This window comes from Colias philodice, chromosome 9 (genome assembly GCF_061535455.1).
Source record: "Colias philodice isolate Cphi_HAF_F1 chromosome 9, ilColPhil1 Martin Lab GWU primary, whole genome shotgun sequence".
NCBI classification, from domain to species: domain Eukaryota; kingdom Metazoa; phylum Arthropoda; class Insecta; order Lepidoptera; family Pieridae; genus Colias; species Colias philodice.
The window spans coordinates 5,949,231-5,970,882 of NC_143094.1; the positions used below are offsets into that span (position 1 = coordinate 5,949,231).

At 33.7% G+C, this 21,652-nt stretch overlaps 1 protein-coding gene across 9 annotated transcripts in view; it reads left to right on the plus strand.

The window, feature by feature from the left end:
- milt (trafficking kinesin-binding protein milt) overlaps positions 1-21,652 on the plus strand; it is a 45,984-nt gene that overhangs the window by 1,998 nt on the left and 22,334 nt on the right. Inside the window, exons 1-5 of one of the 9 annotated variants that reach the window (XM_089699130.1) lie at positions 1,764-1,883; positions 4,538-4,642; positions 9,826-9,930; positions 20,145-20,221; positions 20,481-20,645. In XM_089699130.1, coding sequence (XP_089555256.1) covers positions 1,796-1,883; positions 4,538-4,642; positions 9,826-9,930; positions 20,145-20,221; positions 20,481-20,645 — 540 coding nt within the window. In that variant the 5' untranslated portion in view covers positions 1,764-1,795. Of the gene's footprint in view, positions 1-1,763; positions 1,884-4,537; positions 4,643-9,825; positions 9,931-12,118; positions 12,662-13,851; positions 14,381-17,652; positions 18,096-18,120; positions 19,375-20,144; positions 20,222-20,480; positions 20,646-21,652 lie in introns of those variants that run through there. The other 8 variants (XM_089699138.1, XM_089699135.1, XM_089699134.1 and 5 more) reach the window with 8 other exon arrangements.

Here is a 21,652-nt window from a genome sequence, read left to right on the forward strand (position 1 = left end):
TATAAACAATGATGGGTATATTAAGTTAATGAAGGTATGGGAGTACCTTTAATACTTTTTTGTATGTTATTTTCTTCTAATGCAATGCTTGTAATTCAGAAAAGTTGAGCACAAATATATTGTTCACTGTTACGTTAATGATCTAAGCTGTTACGTATGTAACTAATAGCGTGGATTTTTATATGAATGTTTTTACAATCCTTGTATTGGTTTATTGCATTTTATTAGTTCTATTATTTTGGCAAGAAAGAGCGTTCGATAATGCATACATTAGGCACTATTAGGTCACTGTTTAGGGCTGTAGTAAATGTAAACTAAATTTATCATCAATTGCTTTAATGATAAATGTATATTTTGAATGTATTAAATTGAATTTATTCTATTCTATGATATATTTAGAAATGTATTCTCATTTCTCAGATAGTATTACAAACATTTTGGCACAATCAATTTGTGTTAAATCAACACATTTGTAACTGTAAAATAATTTAAACAAAACACACAGAATAGTGGTATGTAGTACTGGTTATTGTTAATTATTTGGCTAGGTAATTTATTTACAAAGCGGGTTTTCTGGATCTCGTTTCCTATTTGCAAGGTCGATATGAATAATAGAAGATAACGGAGGTGACCCCTCTATGGAAGCGATGCCAAATATTGACGACATCCTTATTTTTATTAGTTTGAATGAGTGCGTCGAGTCGTCGACCGAGCCGCCTTCACAGCTGAACTGTGCGTGTGGCCTCGTATCTATTTTACTTGCAGCGCTCTTAATAAAACATTAGTATTGTTACATATTATTTCCGTATAAATGTAGTTGCATGTTATTGTTCTTAAAAAACTGCTAAAAAAGAAGGTGCACCCTGTAGGCGATGGAATTTCCAGCCAATGTGAAGTTTCCAGCTTCACACAAAATCTATGTACATGCATAGTACCTCCATGTATTTATGTATGGTTTGGCCTGCATATTATGATAGTGGCATTCACTTCATTAACATCTTCCCTGATAATTATAGCAATGTGCACTCTTGCATAGAAAATTTTTACCTTGGCCTTGTTCTACAAACAGAGCATGAGCCTCTTGAAACCATTGGTTTTTTATTTGCAAATATTGGGCTTTATATTGTCATGCTGAAAATCATACAATTACCATCCAGTTCACCCATCAATTGTAAAGGGCTGGTTGACAAGAAATTTTTTTTTGTGAATTTAATACAATTCAATGGAAAAAGGGACATCTAGCCTTGTGAGAAGCAAGGGCTTCTATGTATTTGGTCCCAAGGACTTTATAAGATGAACTACGAAAATATAAATTAAAGTGGTTTCTTTTTTGATACTTATCTTTTATTTTGTAAACATATTTTTGTTGCCATCAGGCCATCATTTTTTACCTTGTTGCTACCTTCTCTGTATTACACATCTCTAAATTTCCATTCATGTAGGTACAATAATCCTAACCATTACGATACACAATGCTAAAAAGAAGACTTGTAAATGTAGAAATAATTTAATTTTATCTTTGCTTACAGTTATGTTCATAACAAATAATAATGTGCATTGTCGACCGTGAATTATATGTATTATCGAACTTGGTGACGTCGGTCTCATTATCATGTATCTAGATTAGGAGACATGATTATAGGGGACGCTATAACACAGTGCACGTACACACAATTTGATGCGAAAGAATACATTTGAATGTGAATTATTTGTTATTTTTAATGATTTTTTGCAACGATTACGCTTTTTTTTGTGCGTGCAAGCGTGAAGAGAGGGTTCCGTATGAAACACAATTATGAGTGAGAAGCGTTATCGGCCGCGTCCGCCAAGACGCAACGATTTGCATGACAAGCGCCAGGACTTGCTTTTCGCCTGGAGCGACGGTGAGTTCAATCATTATGAATCTTTAGTGTGACGGTTTATAGTAATTGTAAGTATAAAATATGTACTACATAATGCTGATAAATTGCGCGTGCAAATTAACCGAGATCTGAAACTGGAGCGCAAAAGACAAACATCTGTGAAAACAGATATTGGGAACGCGAAAGAGCTCGACGCTCGTTATAGAACATTAACGTTTTGTATTTTTTGGATATTCCTAAATGTGGCATTGATAAATGGCTCGTTTGTGATAAGAACTCACGTGGATTATTATAATGTATACTAAATTAATGTAGATGATTATTGATTTGTCATCTAAGGGCCGATTTTTCAATGCTTGGATAAAAATTATCCGTCCAATAAAGTATTACTCGATAATATTAAAATGTCACGTAAACTGTCAAATACGGGCAATTAGAATACGTTTTTAAAATGGTAGTTTTATACATTATTCAACGAATAAGTTTTATCCAAGCATTGAAAAATCGGCCCTAAGAATAATATTATAAGTTATAAATAAATCATATTTACCTTTTTCTCATGATTAAAGGAGACCCTAATTAATTCGGATATTTGTTTTAGAATGGGCTACACGAAAACTAATCGAAGAAAGCAAACATTGTTTCTGGAAAAGAATTTAAAAACTAATTATTTTCATATCACCTCCGTTTTATTATGTTAAACAAATTGCGGACCAGTTACATACGGTCTATTGGTTGTAGAGAGTTTGGTTGTACATTTCAAGTTAAAGTATGTAATTTTTTTTTACCATAAAAATATTATATTATCTACAGTACTCCAAAAGTAATAATGCGCATAGAAATCTTCGTCGCTGTTCGGCAACTGTCATATTCCCGGAGCGTCCGAAGATGATATGTATATAGAGTGGTTAAATGCATTTTCATCATGCATAATTTAGTCAAATTATGTGTTTTGTTCTAAAATAAATTAATATTGATTTGTAAGTAACGATTTTGTTTCGATAATTTCTTGTAAGTAAATAGCGAGGATAACCCCACGATTGCGAATATATCTTTGTTGGATTGATTTACTTGGAAAATTTATAGTACTTTTAAAGTGTCTTACTGAAGCTGGTGATGGAAGAAAAGAAGGTGAAAATAACACAAAATTTATATTGTATAAAATATGGTTTTCAAACACAGGTTTACACTTAAACCTGTGTTTGAAATTGTGATTTATATAAATCTAATCATTAAAATCTCAGTTCAAAATTATTAACAGTACTGATCATTCTTCAATATTATGATATTTACAAAAAAATAAAGATATAAACAATCAAAATCAGTGATTAAAGATAATCACTGACTCTGACATGTTAGATACATCGGAACTTTCATTATGCTCTTCTTCATTTTGACTTTCCCTACTGCCATCACCTGTGTAAATCATTTCATCAATTAATTCAATTCACCTTTAAAAACAAAACCAAGAAGGATATGTAATAGCAGCTCTATATAATTCTACACAAAGAGAACTCGTGCAGTCACCACCAATATTTAAAGACGACTGACGGATTTTTGAGTTTTTTGACTGACAGGCTACCGTCACCTACCGCCCGATTTGTTTTTGATTGTGTATGACCGTGAATTGACTTCTATTTCTTTTGAACAAGGTGTAAAATGCAAGTGCATTGTTTAGGGCTCTTACGATTCAACGATTCGAGTGTTTTCGGAAATACGACAAATAGCGAAGATTTGCATGCGCATTATTAATTTTGGATTACTGTACTTATATTAAAATCCGATATCAAATTGAATTATTATTCATAAAAGTACTATTAGGGATCCAAGATATTCAGTATAATTTAGAAATAATACCTTTGACCTTTGTATTCCAAAACACATTCAGGTGGTTAAGTAAAGTGGCCTGGATTCATTCCTGTAATCCAACCGTAATTTTCATTCCGTTTTAAACTACGCGACACCTCTTGTCGATATGAATAGTTGATGAGGAGATATCAGTAAATTAGCTTTCTTAATTTATTTGGCCACTCCGATGTTGTCAGTCCCCGTACTGTTGTTATAAAGTAGGTAATTAATAAGACATAACTTACTTTCTCTTGTTAGATTAAGGCGGTGGCCGACGCTGGAATAATATTGATAATGAATATCGTTTTTGCTTAATTAGTATGATCGATATAGAAATTTCTTGTAGTAAGAGGTGTTATATAATGACCTTCCTGCTGCATGTACATATCTAAAGCGACATTTTTCCAATATGATGGATACATGCATTTCATTGTAATTATATTTGAGTATGCAAAAATTATTACCTATATATTTATTTGCATCTCGTATCCCTACAGAATGCAAAGCTCCCAGAATATAATTATTAGGGGTGTATGCCCCGTAAATGTCGCGGTCAGCTTAGTCAGGTTCGTCGGGAGGGAACTATTGATTTTGTCTGCAAGCTCTAAATACTGCTAGTATACGTCCGTGTACAACTAAGTATGTACTTCTATACGCGTATAGACCGCATTGCGCTCAAGTTCAGTTCTCCAGTCACGAGTCACGACATGGTATTCAAACCTGTAGCTTTCTAACAGTTCATTATCTTTCCAATTTCCCTTTCCATGCCATTTTCGGTAAGATATGCATCAATTAATTAACTAACATGCTTTATTATTTGTTGTCAGAGCTGTGCAATAGCGAGGAGGTGCCCGAGGTTGAGATCGTCAGCCTTCTGCAGGAACATATACCAAAGTATCGATTACGAGCCGACAGCTTAACTCAGTTCGGAGGTACATAATCATTTTTAAGATAAAAATTATAAGTTATTCCAAAAAAATATTATAAAAATGAATAAATGATATGAAAATTATGATGTATTATAGGCGTACAACGCAATCGCAACAATTGATTCTCTCCTGAAATACTACCTACTGTACAACAAATTACAATATGTATACCATTGAGTTACTATGTACTACGAAGCGTAGCGTGCCTTGGCGGGGCCCCATATAAAAATTTGTTTGGGGGCCCTTAGGAAGGGTAAAGATTTCTCACAAAAGAAAAAAAAATGTTTGCATAAAATTTAGGGCCGATTTTTCAATGCTTGGATAAAACTTATCCGTCCAATAAAGTATTACACGATAATATTAATATGTCACGTAAACTGTCAAATACGGGCAATTAGAATACGTTTTTAAAATGGTAGTTTTATACATTATTCAACAAATAAGTTTTAACCAAGGATTGAAAAATCAGCCCTAAAAGAAATATTTATTTATCATAATTATCTATCTGTCACTTATTACAAAATGTTTACAAACAATTCAAATTAAATATACACACAAGAGGCCAGAAAATTGCTTTTTTTCAGATCATTTCTGAAAAAAAAAAATTTGGGAAGTTTTTAGTAATTATTGCTTACGCACGTTGGGGGCCCCCTTGGCGCGGGGGCCATAATTGATACGGCAGATACGGCGGTAGCTACGCGCCTGGTCCTCTCTATAATAATACCTCGATGAGATATTGAGATATAAAAACCCACAATAATAGTAAAAGTAATTCACAAAAGACCGTTGTAATCGTAGTACGAGAATCAGTTGTCGGAATCGAAAGGTCTTTGTCTCCATTGACTGGTTTGAACCGACAAACGCTAACACTGGCGTCTGCACATGAAGTTTCTCGTTTAATTTATATGATTCTATGTATAAAATCTTCATCGTCGCTTTCTATTGAAAAAAAAAACAATTTAACGCGAAGCACATGAACTGTAGTAAAAGATTATATCAAATTATGCAATTTATAAAAAATAGGTCTGCGTGCATATTACTTCATACCTTCATTTTGCAATAACTTATGTAGTTGTGAAAACATTGATTATTGTTGTATAAATTTTACGGAGTGATATAATATGTATTTAGATTATTTCGTTCATATTGCCAAGAGTGCATCGCTCTGAATGTTAACTATCAATCACTGAATATGAGTAAAAGTACAAGTTTGATTAATGAATATAAGAATCAGAAATCAAGCAAGAGCTCTATTTCTTTTACCGTTCATGTCGGTTCATCTTTTTAAAAACTTATTATAGATCTTTAGACTTTAGTCTCTCTCAATACACAGTAAAAAAAGGTATATTTAGAGCCTAATAAAATTTGAGTAAACAAATAAACACAGTTGTGTATCTGATGATAGATGCTTTCATGAACGAAAATAAGAGTAGAATAGAAAATCATAATGGCATTCAACGTTTTCTTAAGAAGGTTGTTACATTGTGAAAGATGTTAAATAGGCAAACAATCGGATCGTGACATACTTGAGTAAGCGCTGCTTTATCAATATCTAAATGTCAAAGTTCCTTCTTTGTGCACCTCGGCTGCGTTTGTTGCCAAATAAAAATTTAACATTCTTATGCTAGGAGAGTAATGTACCTGTATGACAGACCCATTATATGTATTTGACCTATTATCATAAATTCAAAAGAAACATATTTTGTAAGTATTTATCCTCGATTATTATCAATGTCGATTCTACCTTCAGTATCCGTATTTATTTGAATGTAATTTTGTTTGATGTTCACTTTCGTCTCAATTGATATCTAAAATTATGAACCGATAGAGATAAGCGTTGATAAATGCTATTAAACCGTACAACGTCCCGTTACATAGCGTTCCAATTATAATAAAAAAGTTGTATAAACGCTAGATGCACCAGGAATCATCTTAGGTATGCGACCTCAAGATGTTTTCTATTTATGGTAGCTCGTGACAAATTGATAGCAGGCTGTAGACCTCGTGCCATCCTTAGGTACCTTTTTTTCTCTTTCGCACATTCCTGTGCCCAGCATCACAACATCATTTTCCGCGTATATTAATAACTAGCAATGCCCTGCGGTTTCACCCGCATAGATAGCGATATCTTTACAGTGAAAAGTCTACTATAGGTCGGACTATAGGTTTAATTTTTAATCACATGAAAATCACCTTTACCCCGTCCCGCACTACGGCCTTTTTTTTTGTTTTAGTGGGGAAATCTTTCATAGATACCCACGGCCTCCAGGGGAGGGGCCGTGGGTTATGTCGGATTCCTACCGACCAAAACCCCACTGTGTTCCGTCAAGACGCATATTGGTAGAATTCCTCCGTGACCCCCGCACTACGGCCTGCTCGAACAGTATACCTACTATTTTCTGTAGATTGACACTTAAATTCGTTATATCTTTTGAATGGAATATCCAATTCTTTTCATTTAAAAAGTATTTTGCTGGTATTGAAACAGTCTATAATAAAACATCATTTAATGGGATAAGGATTAATATATGTGTATGGATAACATGGTTTGATTACTGTCGGCACTTCTATTTACTTTGAAAACGTAAAAAAGTTGTTGTAGTAACATAACTACTGAAGATGGACATATGGTATCGCGGACTTTCTTGTAGATATTGATCCATTCTATAATACTGTAGAACATTTTTTTGTTCTATCTTCAATAGATTCCGCAGCGCACGCGATGACAGAAGTTTTATTGAGGATTTTTTTACACCTTGGGTTACATTATTGCATTTTTGGTAAGGATCTCTAATTTTTTTGAAAATGCAATATAGCCTATGTTGCTCAGTAAAGATGCAGCTTTCTAATGGTGAAAGAATTTTTGAAATCGGTCCAGTAGTTTTTGCGTGAAAACCATACATACATACATACATACTTACAAACTTTTCCTCTTTATAATATTAGTATAGATACCTTCTTATATTTTAAGAGGACAGATGCATACGCCAGTCTTATAACAAACTGTTAAAAAATAAATTGTTTTACCTGAGGTGTTAGTTTTTAATAAATTTGTTTGAAATTAAATGAATGGAAGCACTTTTATAAATTTTATCAAATAGTATTACAAAAAGGTGTATTTTCTGGAAATCATTCTGCAAAAACCTGCGTTGACCTTCTCGTCGGCACTGAGTATGATTACGTAAGTTACTACGTAAAGTAGAAGTACTAGTGACACACTGAGTGAATTTCATTGAAAAAAGAGGTGGATAGTTTTTTTTACTTGATTAATTAAAAATTTATATGTAATAAATTTATCCGCAGTTTATTTGTGCGAACATTGCGCTGTAGTTCTTCATGCATTTATATCACTTTGATGGTACCGTAAGTTAAGTATAAGCTTAGAATGCGATACCCGGAAAATTTTCTTGAGCCTCCAAGAATTGACCCAAGCCGCAATCATCTCGTGTTCTTCAAGACGAACACAAGTTACACGCTGCTCTGATCCGCGGCTTAGATTAACAAAAATAGTTTAGATGAACAAAGTAATGACTTGTTCTTTGTATGTACATCCTTTTAAAATAACAACAGTCTCCTCTTCGGATCGATTTAAATTGAAATGCTGGAATAGGAAGTAGGTATATATTGACTAGACTCTAGAGGGATGAACTATTTGTATGTTAAGCTAAATCCTGACAAACAAGAAAGATGATATAATATTATTATATTATTCAATGGACAAAGACTAATAATAATAAAGTTTTATTGCAATCAAGGTGTCCATTGTGCCGTCAGCTTTATTGCAATAGTTTAACCATTTTATTACGCGATGTCGACTGTAGGTTTAAATAATATTCTAATACAATGTTTCTTGACTCGGTTGGGATTTAGAATTTGTTAAGAATTGTCGTTAGCAGCAGTTTTGTTTTGAATAGAAGCTATTATACCTATGCAAATACATTATGAGATAGGGAAATTGGATAGATTTGCATTCAATGCAGAAAGTAAAGTGAAGTTTGTAAATTCTGTGCCGTGCCAGTTAGTGTACGAGGCACAGTTTCCGGCGCCGGCGTCGCCGATGACGCTATAAATAATGGTGTCTCATCGCGCGACTCATCGTCCGTTGACCAGTGCATTCCCGACCGGTCTCATGCGTGCCATCTGTCAACCCGTTACAAGAACTAGTAGGAGTGCACGCTGCACATCTAGTTCTGAGGATCGGTATGCGATAATGGGTCTGCATTTCTGCGTACATGTGAAAACATTGCAAATTGTATGCTGCCGTGTGCCGAACTATCATGAATTACATACATTATTATGACGAAGCCCAAAGATGTTCTAGATCAAAATTAAGAAATTTGATGGAATGTTTCTATATTGTATCTCTATAGTGTCTAAAGCAATGGATTCAAAATTCTTGCTATTGTTTCAGTAGGTATCTGTTTTGACTTACGATGCCATTGCATTGTGAGGTAAATCTTATTCATAAATGCAGCCTTGTTTTATTTGAACAAATGATGTCATAATATAGTCTGTCTGCTCTTTCCTCAAAAATCTTAAACAATTTCATGTCCTTTACGATAGATTGTATATTGTATGTATCCGAGGATTCATTTTCTTCTACATGGCCAAAAAGACATAATATTTTGGGCGTGTTGCGTAATTCACCTGAACTCACACAGGTGTTGGTGTTTGGGTCGAGCACACAGTCTGTAAAGTTTGTGAAGTTTAATCCATAACTAGCGAGTAGCGACACCGAGTCGAATATATTTCTATGTAGATTTAGTCACGTGATAACAAACAGGAACGGACTGGATTGAAAGTGGTTGGGGAATGTTGTAGGTGTGATTCAGCGTTCCTATGACGTAGCCGCTTCAACGATTCGCTTAACATTTAAATTGAACGCACTTTTTGTAATTAAAATATTATTTTAATATACGTATACATATCGGCGATTTCAATACACTACGATGGTGCTTTTGTTTCAAACTTTCTACTGTTAATGGTTGGAAGAAGTGCTAATGTTTTTTCATTAACTTTCATATGGAAAGTAAATCGCTTACACGTAGATCTATGTGTTGATGTGTTTTATCTAATGTCTCATCAATCTTTCCGTATTCGATATGGTGACATACCATGTATAATAATTGTACTCCGCCGTCCATTAAAAAATTGCATTATATTTACGTGAATATTCTCACTTTTAGGTTACGAGAATCAAGATTGGTTCATACCTTCGCCGGCGTTGCCAGTCAACCCGGAAGACCTCGCTCTCACGCCTGACCAGATCAGGGAAACGCTCAACTATTTTCGTAAGTATTGAATTGAAAGCCTATAAATATTAAAATGTATACCAACTTGATAATGTCTATAAAATGAAAGTTGTTACAAGTCGTGTTAATTGTTTATTGAAGCGATAGCGGAAAGGTATGAATTAAGGGGAGTGAGCCACAAATAAACATGCCAAGCTTTATGAAACGCATATCTCTTGTGTAACATCCGTTTCGTGTCACTTATGTTAAGCTCTGCATTCGATGCGTGTTTCTGTCACCATCACTTGGTCTCCGAGTGGCACGCTTTACCAAAATAAACAAAGGATGCTGGTGGTCGGCATAGTTGTTATAAATAGTAATAAATCATTTCGACTTTTAAACTTTTATATGCCAGTTAATAAGAAGGCGTGATGACAAATAAATCTTCTTTTCCTTAATTCACTTTCCAGTCTGTTTTATTTGAGGAAATATTATGATAATTGAAACGATCTAAAATGAGAGTGAAATTTAATTTATATTTACGATTGATGTGTTTAATTTTCTATATTGAGAAGACTGAATATCATGTGGAATCTCTTTTATTTGTATAGTGAAATTTGTGCCTGAATATACGTATCAGCATTAAAATGTTGGTTGGTAGTTGGTTTTTGGGTGCGAGTTACATTTATGTAATGCAAGTAATGTATCGTGCAATGTATCATGTTACTGGTGGAAGAATGTGGTTTGATTTACAACACAACTTCACGGATATATCTATTGTCATAACAAACAAACCACCGATTACTACACAAACCGCGAAATCACTTTCTATTTTAAATGCTGTCGTGTTAAGGATTAACACTAAGTAGTGTTTTTGCACGTATTTGGCAAATTGACGATTACATGGAATTTCTTTTTCCTTTAGCGTTAATAATCCTAAGATGGTACGGTATAGGTTTTATTTTATAAGAGTATGTTATGATTTGTAATGCATCTTCTTTTTTTGTACATGAAAACATTTATAATCTCAGTAATCGGCGAACATTTACGTTTGTGGGTATTTCAATATTTAAATAAGAAAATAAGATTTATTAATTACCTAAAAATATAATTTAACGTGTAACAGAATATTCTCACTGTGTTTCTTGAACCTTCCGTGAATAATAATTGTTGGTTGTTTACAAAAATAACATTTCCATAACAAATAACATTTCCTTCCATTGATATTGTCATTGAAAATGTAAACAATAGTATTATTTATTAATAGTAATAATTATGTAAAAAATAGTGTTAAATAGACTTTTTATGTAATTTATTATTAACGTTAACATGCAAAATAATTTACATATAATGGATATAATTATGAGTTAAAATTTACAAAAGAATGTGTCATCGTGGAAAACGTCCATAGATTTTTCAATACAAACAGATATATTGCCTTCAATATAAGTCAAGGCTAAACAGAGGTCATGTTTGCACACATAATAAATTTTCTTGTTGAAGTAAATGATGCCTTATAAAAGAGGTCAATTAGTAATACCACATGTATTTTTATGGATATAAATTTTGGCAAAGTACCAAAGTCTACTGCTAAAGTCTAGTTTTAGACAATGTCTCCTTTAAAGCTACAAGCTGGATGGCCGAGATGTGATCCAGATCAGCATAATGAGTAATGACCATGAAAAATTTATTTTTTCAAGGACACAAATACATATTACCTATCTTTGGCTCTTTATTGGAAATGCATATTACAGTCTGTAATACAGTGTACAATGTAGAATGTAGAATACAGTGTAGAATAATAATCTATGCATGCATGCAATGTATGCCCTCCTACTGTATTGCAGTTGAATCTACAGCAATACAGTAGGAGGGTATTCATAAATTATGAGTATAATGTTATGATAACAGTTCTATTAATAATTATTGTCTACCTATGGTTTATTTTAACGATAAAATGTCGCGATGCGGAGATATTGTGTGTCGTCATATCTGTCTCGCTCGTTAATATGATGAACATTAGTCATTATCGTACCTACTGTGCACGATCTATAAATTTTATATTCTATTAGTAAATATATCTTCGTCTATTGTCTGAATAATTGCGTCGTCTGTATTGACCTTATAGTAATTTGTGTTTTGCAATTTCGGCTCGTGCAGAAAGGAATCGAAAGATAGGAAAGTAATGGTTGAATAGATAAGAATTTTATTCAGGCGGTCGGTACGGCCGCGGCGTATTGTGGCAGTGAGTAGCGTGTGGTCAGAGCGCTTGCGCGGCGCCTCCCGCGAACTCCAGTACCGGTCGCGCCGGTAGCCACGCGACACGCGTGCTCACCCTTCCGCCGATCGATACCGCGACACCCACCGCCGCCGCACCTCATGCACCCATACAAAACGAACTGCGCCAAACATAGAAAGGCACGGTGCACCGCTGCACCGTACGACAGACACCATAGCCGTCCCTATACATCCTCCTTCTTTAGTCGCGTATCTTAAGGAATCCATGGGATTTATATACTTTTTTTACTGTAATTAGTGACTATAAGACTTAAACATAGTGAAATTAGCGATTCGGGTGTAACATACGGTAACTTTTATAGGAATTATTTGATATTGAAATGACGTCCGGCATCGATTGCAAAGTATACTTATCCCACATGGTACGGATTTAGACGCAGAATCGCTGCTATTGATTGAAGTGTTCTGGATTCGGTACGGGAGACCGCGACGACGGCGCCCCGCATCGCGCAACAGCTGTGGCCCACCGCCACCCGATTTCTTTATCTTGACCGTGAGAGCAGTATAATTATTACGTTCATTGTATTCTTATTATGTGTAGCTTGTTGTGTATGCTATACTACACATACTGCATTTTTGAGTAATCGTAAATATAGTAGGCCTAGATTTTTTTCTATATACTGTTTGGGTTTTATGATTTATTTTATTTATAAATGTTTGAAATAAGACAATGCTTTCTATCAATACATAAGTATTTTATTAATATAGTTAGTGCTTTATTTATTTTCTATTTTTTATAATATGATGTACCGTGTACGGCGTACGCGTATTTTATGTAATTAAATATATTTGTATTCAGTCAAGCATAGAAACTTAAAATGTTGCCACAAAAACAAACTAAATGTTATTTTTGTGCTTAATTATGATTAAAATTTTTTCTTAAAAACAAGTAAGAATCTATATTTTTGGTTTTATGGCATTCAAATGCTTTATAAATATAAATTTATAAAGAATAGAAAAAATTCGATCACGAGGCGGGACTCGAACCCGCATCCTTCGCGCCATTCCGGGGCGAGGTGAGGCATCCGCCCCGGAATGGCGCGAAGGATGCGGGTTCGAGTCCCGCCTCGTGATCGAATTTTTTCTATTCTTTATAAATTTATAAGTAAGAATCTGCTTAACATGCCATTACCATGAAGTAATGAGTGATTGTTCCATCAAGTCTTTATCTTCTTATTTAATATTAATAGTGTTTCATAGCTATAAATTTTTTTCTATTCCTGGAACGTCTAAAAGGAGTGTCCATTGGCCTTGAAGACAATATAATATATAAGTCATATAAGTAAAAGGAGACAGGAAGTATGATTTTGTTATCGGTCGGTCTTAGCAATTTAACCTGTTTTGTATTAAAGATTAAGTTAAATACTATTGTTTTTTTTAACTTCTTTAATCATCCAAAAGATATACGTCCAATAATTAAGCAATCAATACTATTTGAAGGATGAAACATAAACCTAATACCTATGCTTACAATTAATAATGCCTTAGTGCTATAATTGATTTACTTTTACGGCTTCTTAGTTCTTGGACAAGTTTTGCAAGTTGTATAACATTTTATAATTACATATAGCGTGCATTTTTAAACAGCATAAAAGTTTGACAGGTTCGCTATTAATAAATAATTATTACAGGTCTTTATAACGTGTGCTACTGTACCATACTGTTACATTACGATTCCATTTTACTATGCAGATGCGTGAACGTTATTAATTACAAACTCACTTGAAACTTTTATATAATTATCAATCTTATGGCATAGCAATAGAGTTAAAAATATAAAATATAGTACAATAGTTATGTTACCAACATTCAAAGACAAGCACATTTTAACCGCGTTTTGTAGTTAATGCTGTGATACGGACGGAAGTGGACGTCGGTCAATTTATATTCGCGTACTGTCGCGTCGTTTCACATTCGTTTTTACGCATTTTTCGCACTGCACTTGATCGTGAAAGTTTATTAACATTGACCCCAAATGCTGAAACCGTTACCGAACGATATTGTAATGGTTTTAAGACAAAAGTGACTCGTGTAGTGCGATATAGTCTCAATACGTTCTGATTATATTCCCTCGGTGAATTGATAAGTGGATTAATCAGCTTGATGTGGTTCGTGGATGTGGAAAAGTGAGTGGTCTCGTGTGTCCGACACTGCATTAATGGAATTACTTCTTGCAGTTATGATTACGTCGCAGGCATCGTGATAGATGTACGTTCCTTAGCGCTCGTGTTGCTCATATTCGATTCAATTATATTAACTTCTCCACATCATATCGTAGGTCACATGATCTTAGGGTGGCGGTAGCATTTTCTTCATTTCAAAGTTTTTACTAATTTTCAAATCAGTACATTATTACTTGAAACTGGTGGAAATGGAATTCATTTACTAATTCTAAATTAAGTATATGGAAATTGCAAAATATAATTTAAAAGGCGTGTAAGAAGTTTATTAGGTTTTTATTAAAACAAGTCTGGCCGCTTATCAAAGTGTTGATAAATATATTAACTTTTTGACCTTGAAGTTACTACAATTACAATAGACTTAATATCTTAATGTATACCATTAATAATTATTTGAAAATAAATACTTAAGTACTTTATTTCTGAATTTACTGCAAAATCTGTTAGGTGCACCGTGCACTATGTCATCACGGCCATTGATGGTTTTGTAACATGAATAAATGTAATTATTAATTATTATTCATTAATGTAGTGTAGCATATTAAAAATTATGTATTGAGCATTTAAATTTAGTAGTAGAAAAAGATTCTCCAAGAACTAGACGTAATTTTAAATGCATTCTAAATGCAGTTGATTGTTTCATTAGTTGCAATTATTATAAAAGCATTATTTGATAATATCTTGTTTTCATATTCCTTTATACGAGACAATTTAATACTTAACAATCATTTTAAATGAAACAGATTATTAACAGGGTAAATAAATGGCAATGTAAACTGATATTTATTTTTGGAAAAATTTATATGTTGAACTTTGGAGTAAGCGATAAAGTACGACTTTTATTTACAAAAATACATCATTGGAATTGCGGTGAACATAATATTGAATCTACCTACAATTTGCACGGGTATACTGGGTATACAAGAGTCACCGTGTTACATCACTTAGCCAGCCATCAGAGGTTCTAGTCATATTCAAATGCAGACTGATTTTAAATGTCATTAATGAATATTAATAAAGTTGTGGTCTCTGCGTTTATTTATGTATACTATAATAACTTTATATAAAGAGATCTTGCTTACCTTAGTAAGTGGATTTGAAAGGTAGACTGTGCAAACTAGTCTATGCAATAAGAGGAAATAAAAACTGTTGTTTTAGGAATAGCTATTAAGTATAGAAAACCTATTTTTGAATAGGTATGGGTTGGGAATACATCTAAATACGAATAAGTACTTACATATTTTTATAATTTGAGCAAATCTATCAAATCGAACTGAAATTTTGCATTTCATTACTTAATGGTTTTTTTTATAGAAAGTAATTTATTTTTAAATATGAATACAGCAAATAAATGTGAGGCAAAAAAGAAATTGTATGTGCATGTCAAATTGTAGGCCTATATACAATCGAGGCGAGGCTGTTTGACGTCACTCTTTGACTCACGTGCGTCGACGACCTTAAACTCCTTCGGTACGAGGTACCTAGTGTTACAAAATTTGTCAAAGCATTTATCGTGATAGGACAATAATTGTTAAAGTAATTTAAATCCATTTTATTGTGCCTAATCACAATATCACGTTCGAAATTCTTACCTATAACTTATAAAGCTTTGTAGGAAGAATGTGGACTATGGAACTAAATTAATATTAATTAAATTTGCAATTTATATAGGTAGATTATATTCGAGGTTTTATATTCCCGCATCAATCAACGTAATTGTGTGTAGTCATAAAACGTACTTGATTCCCGTTGGGATCGGATCTTTTAAATTGGGGTCACATCGAGGGCTATGTTATTGACCGTATATAAAACGTTAGGAAGTTTAAAATGTAATATTGAGATCAAAGTATTCAAAAATTGTGGTACCTACTTGGGATCTATAAGGAATACCAATATAGGTGTACATCATACACAATATAATATTATAAAAATCTTGAATTTTAAATTCATTAATTAATAAGAGATATAGATTTATGTTAACTGATTTAAGATCTATAAGATTTTATCTTATCCTTAGAGATGATGTTGAGATAAAATATTTATTCGTTTTAAAGTGGCCATTTCAAGACGATCATCGGTTTATCTTTCCTAAACAGCTCCTATCTCACACTAATTAAATTCAAATGATGAGATATGAAGGCAATAAGTAAAAAATAAAAACTCACATTAAACTAATAACTAAATTTCAAACTATTTTACAAACTTTCTATTGATAAAGATATCTTTAAACTCTAGAAATAGTAAAGCCACAGACTAATAATAATATACTACGTATACAAGTAAAGCTAAAGCTCTAAGCAAAGTAATGATGAAAATTTAATACAAGTAGAATAAATTTCCAATACTATAAAATTTACTGTTTATTACCATTACAACCTCCATTACAATTTTGTTCACCTCTATACCAGTCATAGTAAATTCCTTATTTTATACTAAGTATGTATTTCGTCAAAACTATCAGTTTCTTTAAAATTGTAATTTTCTTACTATCAAAATCATAGGTTTTGATAGTAAAAAAAATTACAATTTTAATCTCGGGCCTAAGACGAGTTCTCCACTTCGTTATATTTCATAGTTTCAGACTTAGCCAGACCCGTTCAAAAACGTGTAGAAAAGTGACCGATCAATAAACATGTTGCAATAAATGTTAGAACAAACGTAGTTCAATTAACTTTAGAAAAAAAAAAACTTAACAATCATATTACTCAACTATTTCATTTGGATAGCGTTTAGCGTTTAAATGCTTCCCCATTTTCTTAGATCGAGGCCAAGTAAATAGTGATTTTCTTACTCCCAAGTTTCCTTTGACCGTGAATAGTAAAGATTGTTTAGATACTAACGAGATGCAAGAGTTATTGATTGCCAGCAGACAATTAGTAGTTATACTAACATATAAATAAAAATAATAACTGTTTTCAAGTTCTATTGTTCTTATTGATTGTTAACCAACAACAACATCGACAATTGACTAGCTTTGAACGTAGAGAGCTCAACCCGTAAATGTTGAAAGTATTGAATAAGGTTTTTTTTTAAACCAGACTATTTATAATTAAGGTGTTACTTGGCATTCTTTTACTTATGTACCTACTTGCGTTAAAATCGATTGTCCCTAAAACGAAAATAAGTACAGAATTGAAAAAAAAATATTTCATATTGACGTAGGTCGCGTCAAGATAGTCTAGGATTTCATTTACATCAGCTGCGTGATCAGCTTGTTATGAGTTTCTTAATTTAATTCACATATTATGTTATGCGGTTTTTTGACTATTTAAAGACTTTATTTAATACTCGGTTCTCTCTTAAGGTTTCATCGTTATATTTATTTTTGGATGTCGTCAAAGTAAATGTTTATTTTGAACGAGCGTGAAGTGATGCTATCGCAGTTGGTCGGAGGGAGTTCTCGGAAACGGACAGACTTTTAGTATAATCAAAGGATCGTTCGGACAAAAGTGGTGTTTGGTGTGTGAGGAGAGTGGTCGGCCACGTGACGGGGGCGGAGCTGATGTCCGCTGTCCGGGCGCGTCACGGCAGAGGGCGGTGCGGGCTCGGGCGCGGGGTGCGCGAGCGGCTCGCGTGCCTCGCCGCCGCCCGGCTTCGATCGCGAGCTCTTTCAAGAGCTAAGCTACCTTCCCGACGCGGAACTGCGGGAGTGCCTGGGCGAATATCCCGACTTCCTTTACCACGTGGCTCGAGACAGGTTCGGCCGTCTCTACTTTCGCGTCATACGGACCTTGCTCCTTGATCGAGGTATGACCACGCTGGGAAACCACTTGGCTCACATCATTAGCGGCAATCTTTGGTGTCGTCTCTACTCTCATTGCGCTTTTGCTCGTCTCATCTAGCCTTCACATTTCTTTCTTTTATAGCTTATTATAACAAAACACTATACTTTCTTTAACCACTTCCGCAATCATCTAAAACTCAGTCGATCCATCATCCATGGCATCAATGCTTTAGAAGATGTGCACCTTCTTATTTGTAAGGTTTGCAATGTCTCGTTATATAATGTGTTGTTTATGATTAGGTTTTTTTATATTAACTTGAGACACTGCAACGGGATATATTACGCAATAGGCACAGTTGGGTGTAGGTTTCATTTAAGGTATTTTTATTAAGTTTCTATAAAATATTATGTGATTGCAATTAATGAAAGTCCACCGACTTCGTGAGAGATATAACCGTGAACAATCCATATCCGATGTAATTGTAACGTTAGGTAAGAGTGGGAAAAAATCAGAAGCATTCAATGCGCATTTTTATAGATGTCTTGAGTTCCCATTCGTTTTTTGAGTGCTGGAAAGCGGCCCTGTCGGTGTTAATACATAACCCTTTTTGTTTAAAAATGTATGATGATAGTGAGAGGTTGTTTAATATATTACTGTCAGATTTACTATCTTTGAACTATCTCTTAGTAAAAATATTTGTTTCATGTCATGAATATTAGGTACTCCAATAATATCTTGGCTCTTTGTGTGATGTTTATTTCTTATTTTGACCCATAATGCGGAATCTTGTAAAAATTTAAATTTAATTACGGCATTACATACAAATTTCTGGGAAAGTATCACACGACTTAAACACGGAGGGAGTATTTCTTTAAATGATGCAATGCAAAAGAGAAATGATTGCTGTCAGCAAAAACTCGTGTTATAATGATGGAATCTTCATTGAATTCAACTCTCAACATCCAATGTGTTTACCAATAAGCGATGAATAGTCAACATGTTTTGTCTTTGTATTCCAGTTTTCCCATGTTGCACAATACAATAGGCTCACCCGGCGCGAGCGGTCGGGCTCGTTGCGTATGCAGTCAATAACTTAAACTGACGGTTTACGCTAGTGTGGAAACCTGATTTCCAACTTGGTGCAATTCAATTACCTATGTTTATACTGGTGTGATTCTTTGGAACTGTGAAATAATAATCATGCTTGTTTGTTGACCATGCGTCGAATGACTTGAGTGCACTGAACATCCTAACATTTTCCATGAACGCGGATTCGTTGAACTTCGATGAAATTTTTGCTGGTCAGTCGTTATTTCCTCAGAATGGATTTCATATTATATGTATTCGTTTTTAATAAGTGATTTGTATTTAACAACACAGCGTTGACTTTGGTATAGAATCTATATAATCTAGTTATTTTATTTTCGCTTTGTAATATATTTGTATACAATGATAAATATGTAAGTGTTTATAATACGATTATAAACAACGGTAAAAATATATGTTGTCATGATCTATGTTGTAATATTGCTCGTATGTTTTGTTGAACTCTATATCAAATTGTAGTTTGTAAATGTAAATTTCTAATTGGATATAAATTTTTAATTTAAATTTCTTCTAAGCTTTTTTCAGTAGAATTAAGCCAGTATATATAAAGCTAGTGAATTGGGTGTGGTATAAAATGTTGATTAAAATACGTCAATGCGTCACTTTGCCAAATGTGCTATATTCACCTACAATATTCTTTAGTTAAAGCAAACAATTCAAACCTTTGAACTTATCTATAAAGCTATTTAGTTCTTAAAGCTTTGTAAATAAATATTTTATGATATCAATAACATTCTTTAGAAATTATATTGTTTAGTAAATATTAACTTTATGTTCATTGTGTAGACAACCATTTTCAATTGATATCAACAAGTACACCGATGGAGCTATAATTAATACGTTGTTAATATTTACGCCGATTATCTTATCAGTTACTTTTGTTTCACTACGATTCTTGTTCTATATTTGATAAGGCTATTCAAATATTGTTCGTAGTGTGTACAAGTGAGCCGTGTGTTTTCAGTTCTATGCAGCAACAGGGTGAGCCAAATGACAAAAACCTACAATGACATCGAAGCGGTAACAAGGCTCTTAGAAGAAGTAAGTTGTGTTCATTTTTTGCCAATTTTTTTGCATTTTAATGATCGACTGTGAAAATGAATTGGCCACGTCTCTTTTGTATCTGTACAATAAAAACGTGATGTTTAATGTTTACATCAAAAATTGCAATAAAAAGGTGCGAAGATGTTATTAGTTTTAGAGAATAAGTTGTAAGCATCATAAATACACTTAACATATAATTGTTAGTATGTAAATTGATTGTAAATACATGTAAGGCAAGGTATTTGTTTATTCGCAGAAAGAGAAGGATCTAGAATTGACGGCTCGCATCGGCAAGGAATTGCTGACTGCAAACGGCCGGTTGGAGTCTCGGGTGACCGCGCTCGAGGGCGAGCTGCGAGGCGCGCGGGACCTCATCACACAGCTCAAGCACGAGCTCAGCGCGAAGAGCGACTTGCTCCAGGTATGTACAACCTACCAGTATTACAAATGCGAAAGTTTGTAAGGATGGATGTGTATGTGTGTGTTTGTTACTCTTTCACGCAAATACTACTGAACCGATTACAATGAAATTTAGCACAATATACAGGGTAACTTGGATTAACACATAGGATAGTTTTATCCCGAACATCCCACGGGAACGGGAACTATGCGGGTTTTTCTTTGAAAATGCAGGCGGGTCTCGGGTGCAAAGCTAGTAACTGCATAACTGGTTAATTAACGCCACTTGTAGGACTTCCGATCGCTATAATTAGAAAGATTAAGAAAAGCTTGACGTGTTAGAAATGGATTTTGTTTAATATGATCAGTTCCGTTCTTTTAGTAGTCTTCACATTTGTAAGGAATAAAAAACTAAAAATATTAATCGGATTTTGTTTAAGGTTGATGTTCCGACCGTCCCTCCATACATTTTTGATTACCTCTAAACACTTAACACAGACACTATTTCTTTAAAACTAATCATTTTATCACTTCTCTATAATGAAATGTGTGCGCGTTCGACCTTTTTAATCAATAATTTACAATATTTACTTAGAAAAACAACAGTAAAATACCGGAAAAATTTGACACTTCTACAGTAGTGTGCGTGACTTTTGCCAAGCGAAACACGACATAAAGCACGACATCTAACGCATAGACTATATACTTATTACAGATCTAGCGCGTCAATGTCTAAACGAAAGGCGATGTTTAGACATTGACGCGCTAGATGTCGTGCATTCGCGTTCGTTATCTTATGCATAATGAGCATAATTCTAATAAATCAAAGTTCTGTGTAAAAATTGAGTAATTTCATTTCCAATCGTTCAAAGAAAATAACAATAAAATAAAATAAAACTAATGACCTTAGAAACTATGTTTTTTTTTATTTATTACTCATTATTGTTCGTCCGTCGTAGGTCTGTAAACTGTATTGTACACTGAAGGTAAATGGTACTGTAGGTACTTTAGTTCGGCGTCGTCGCTCGT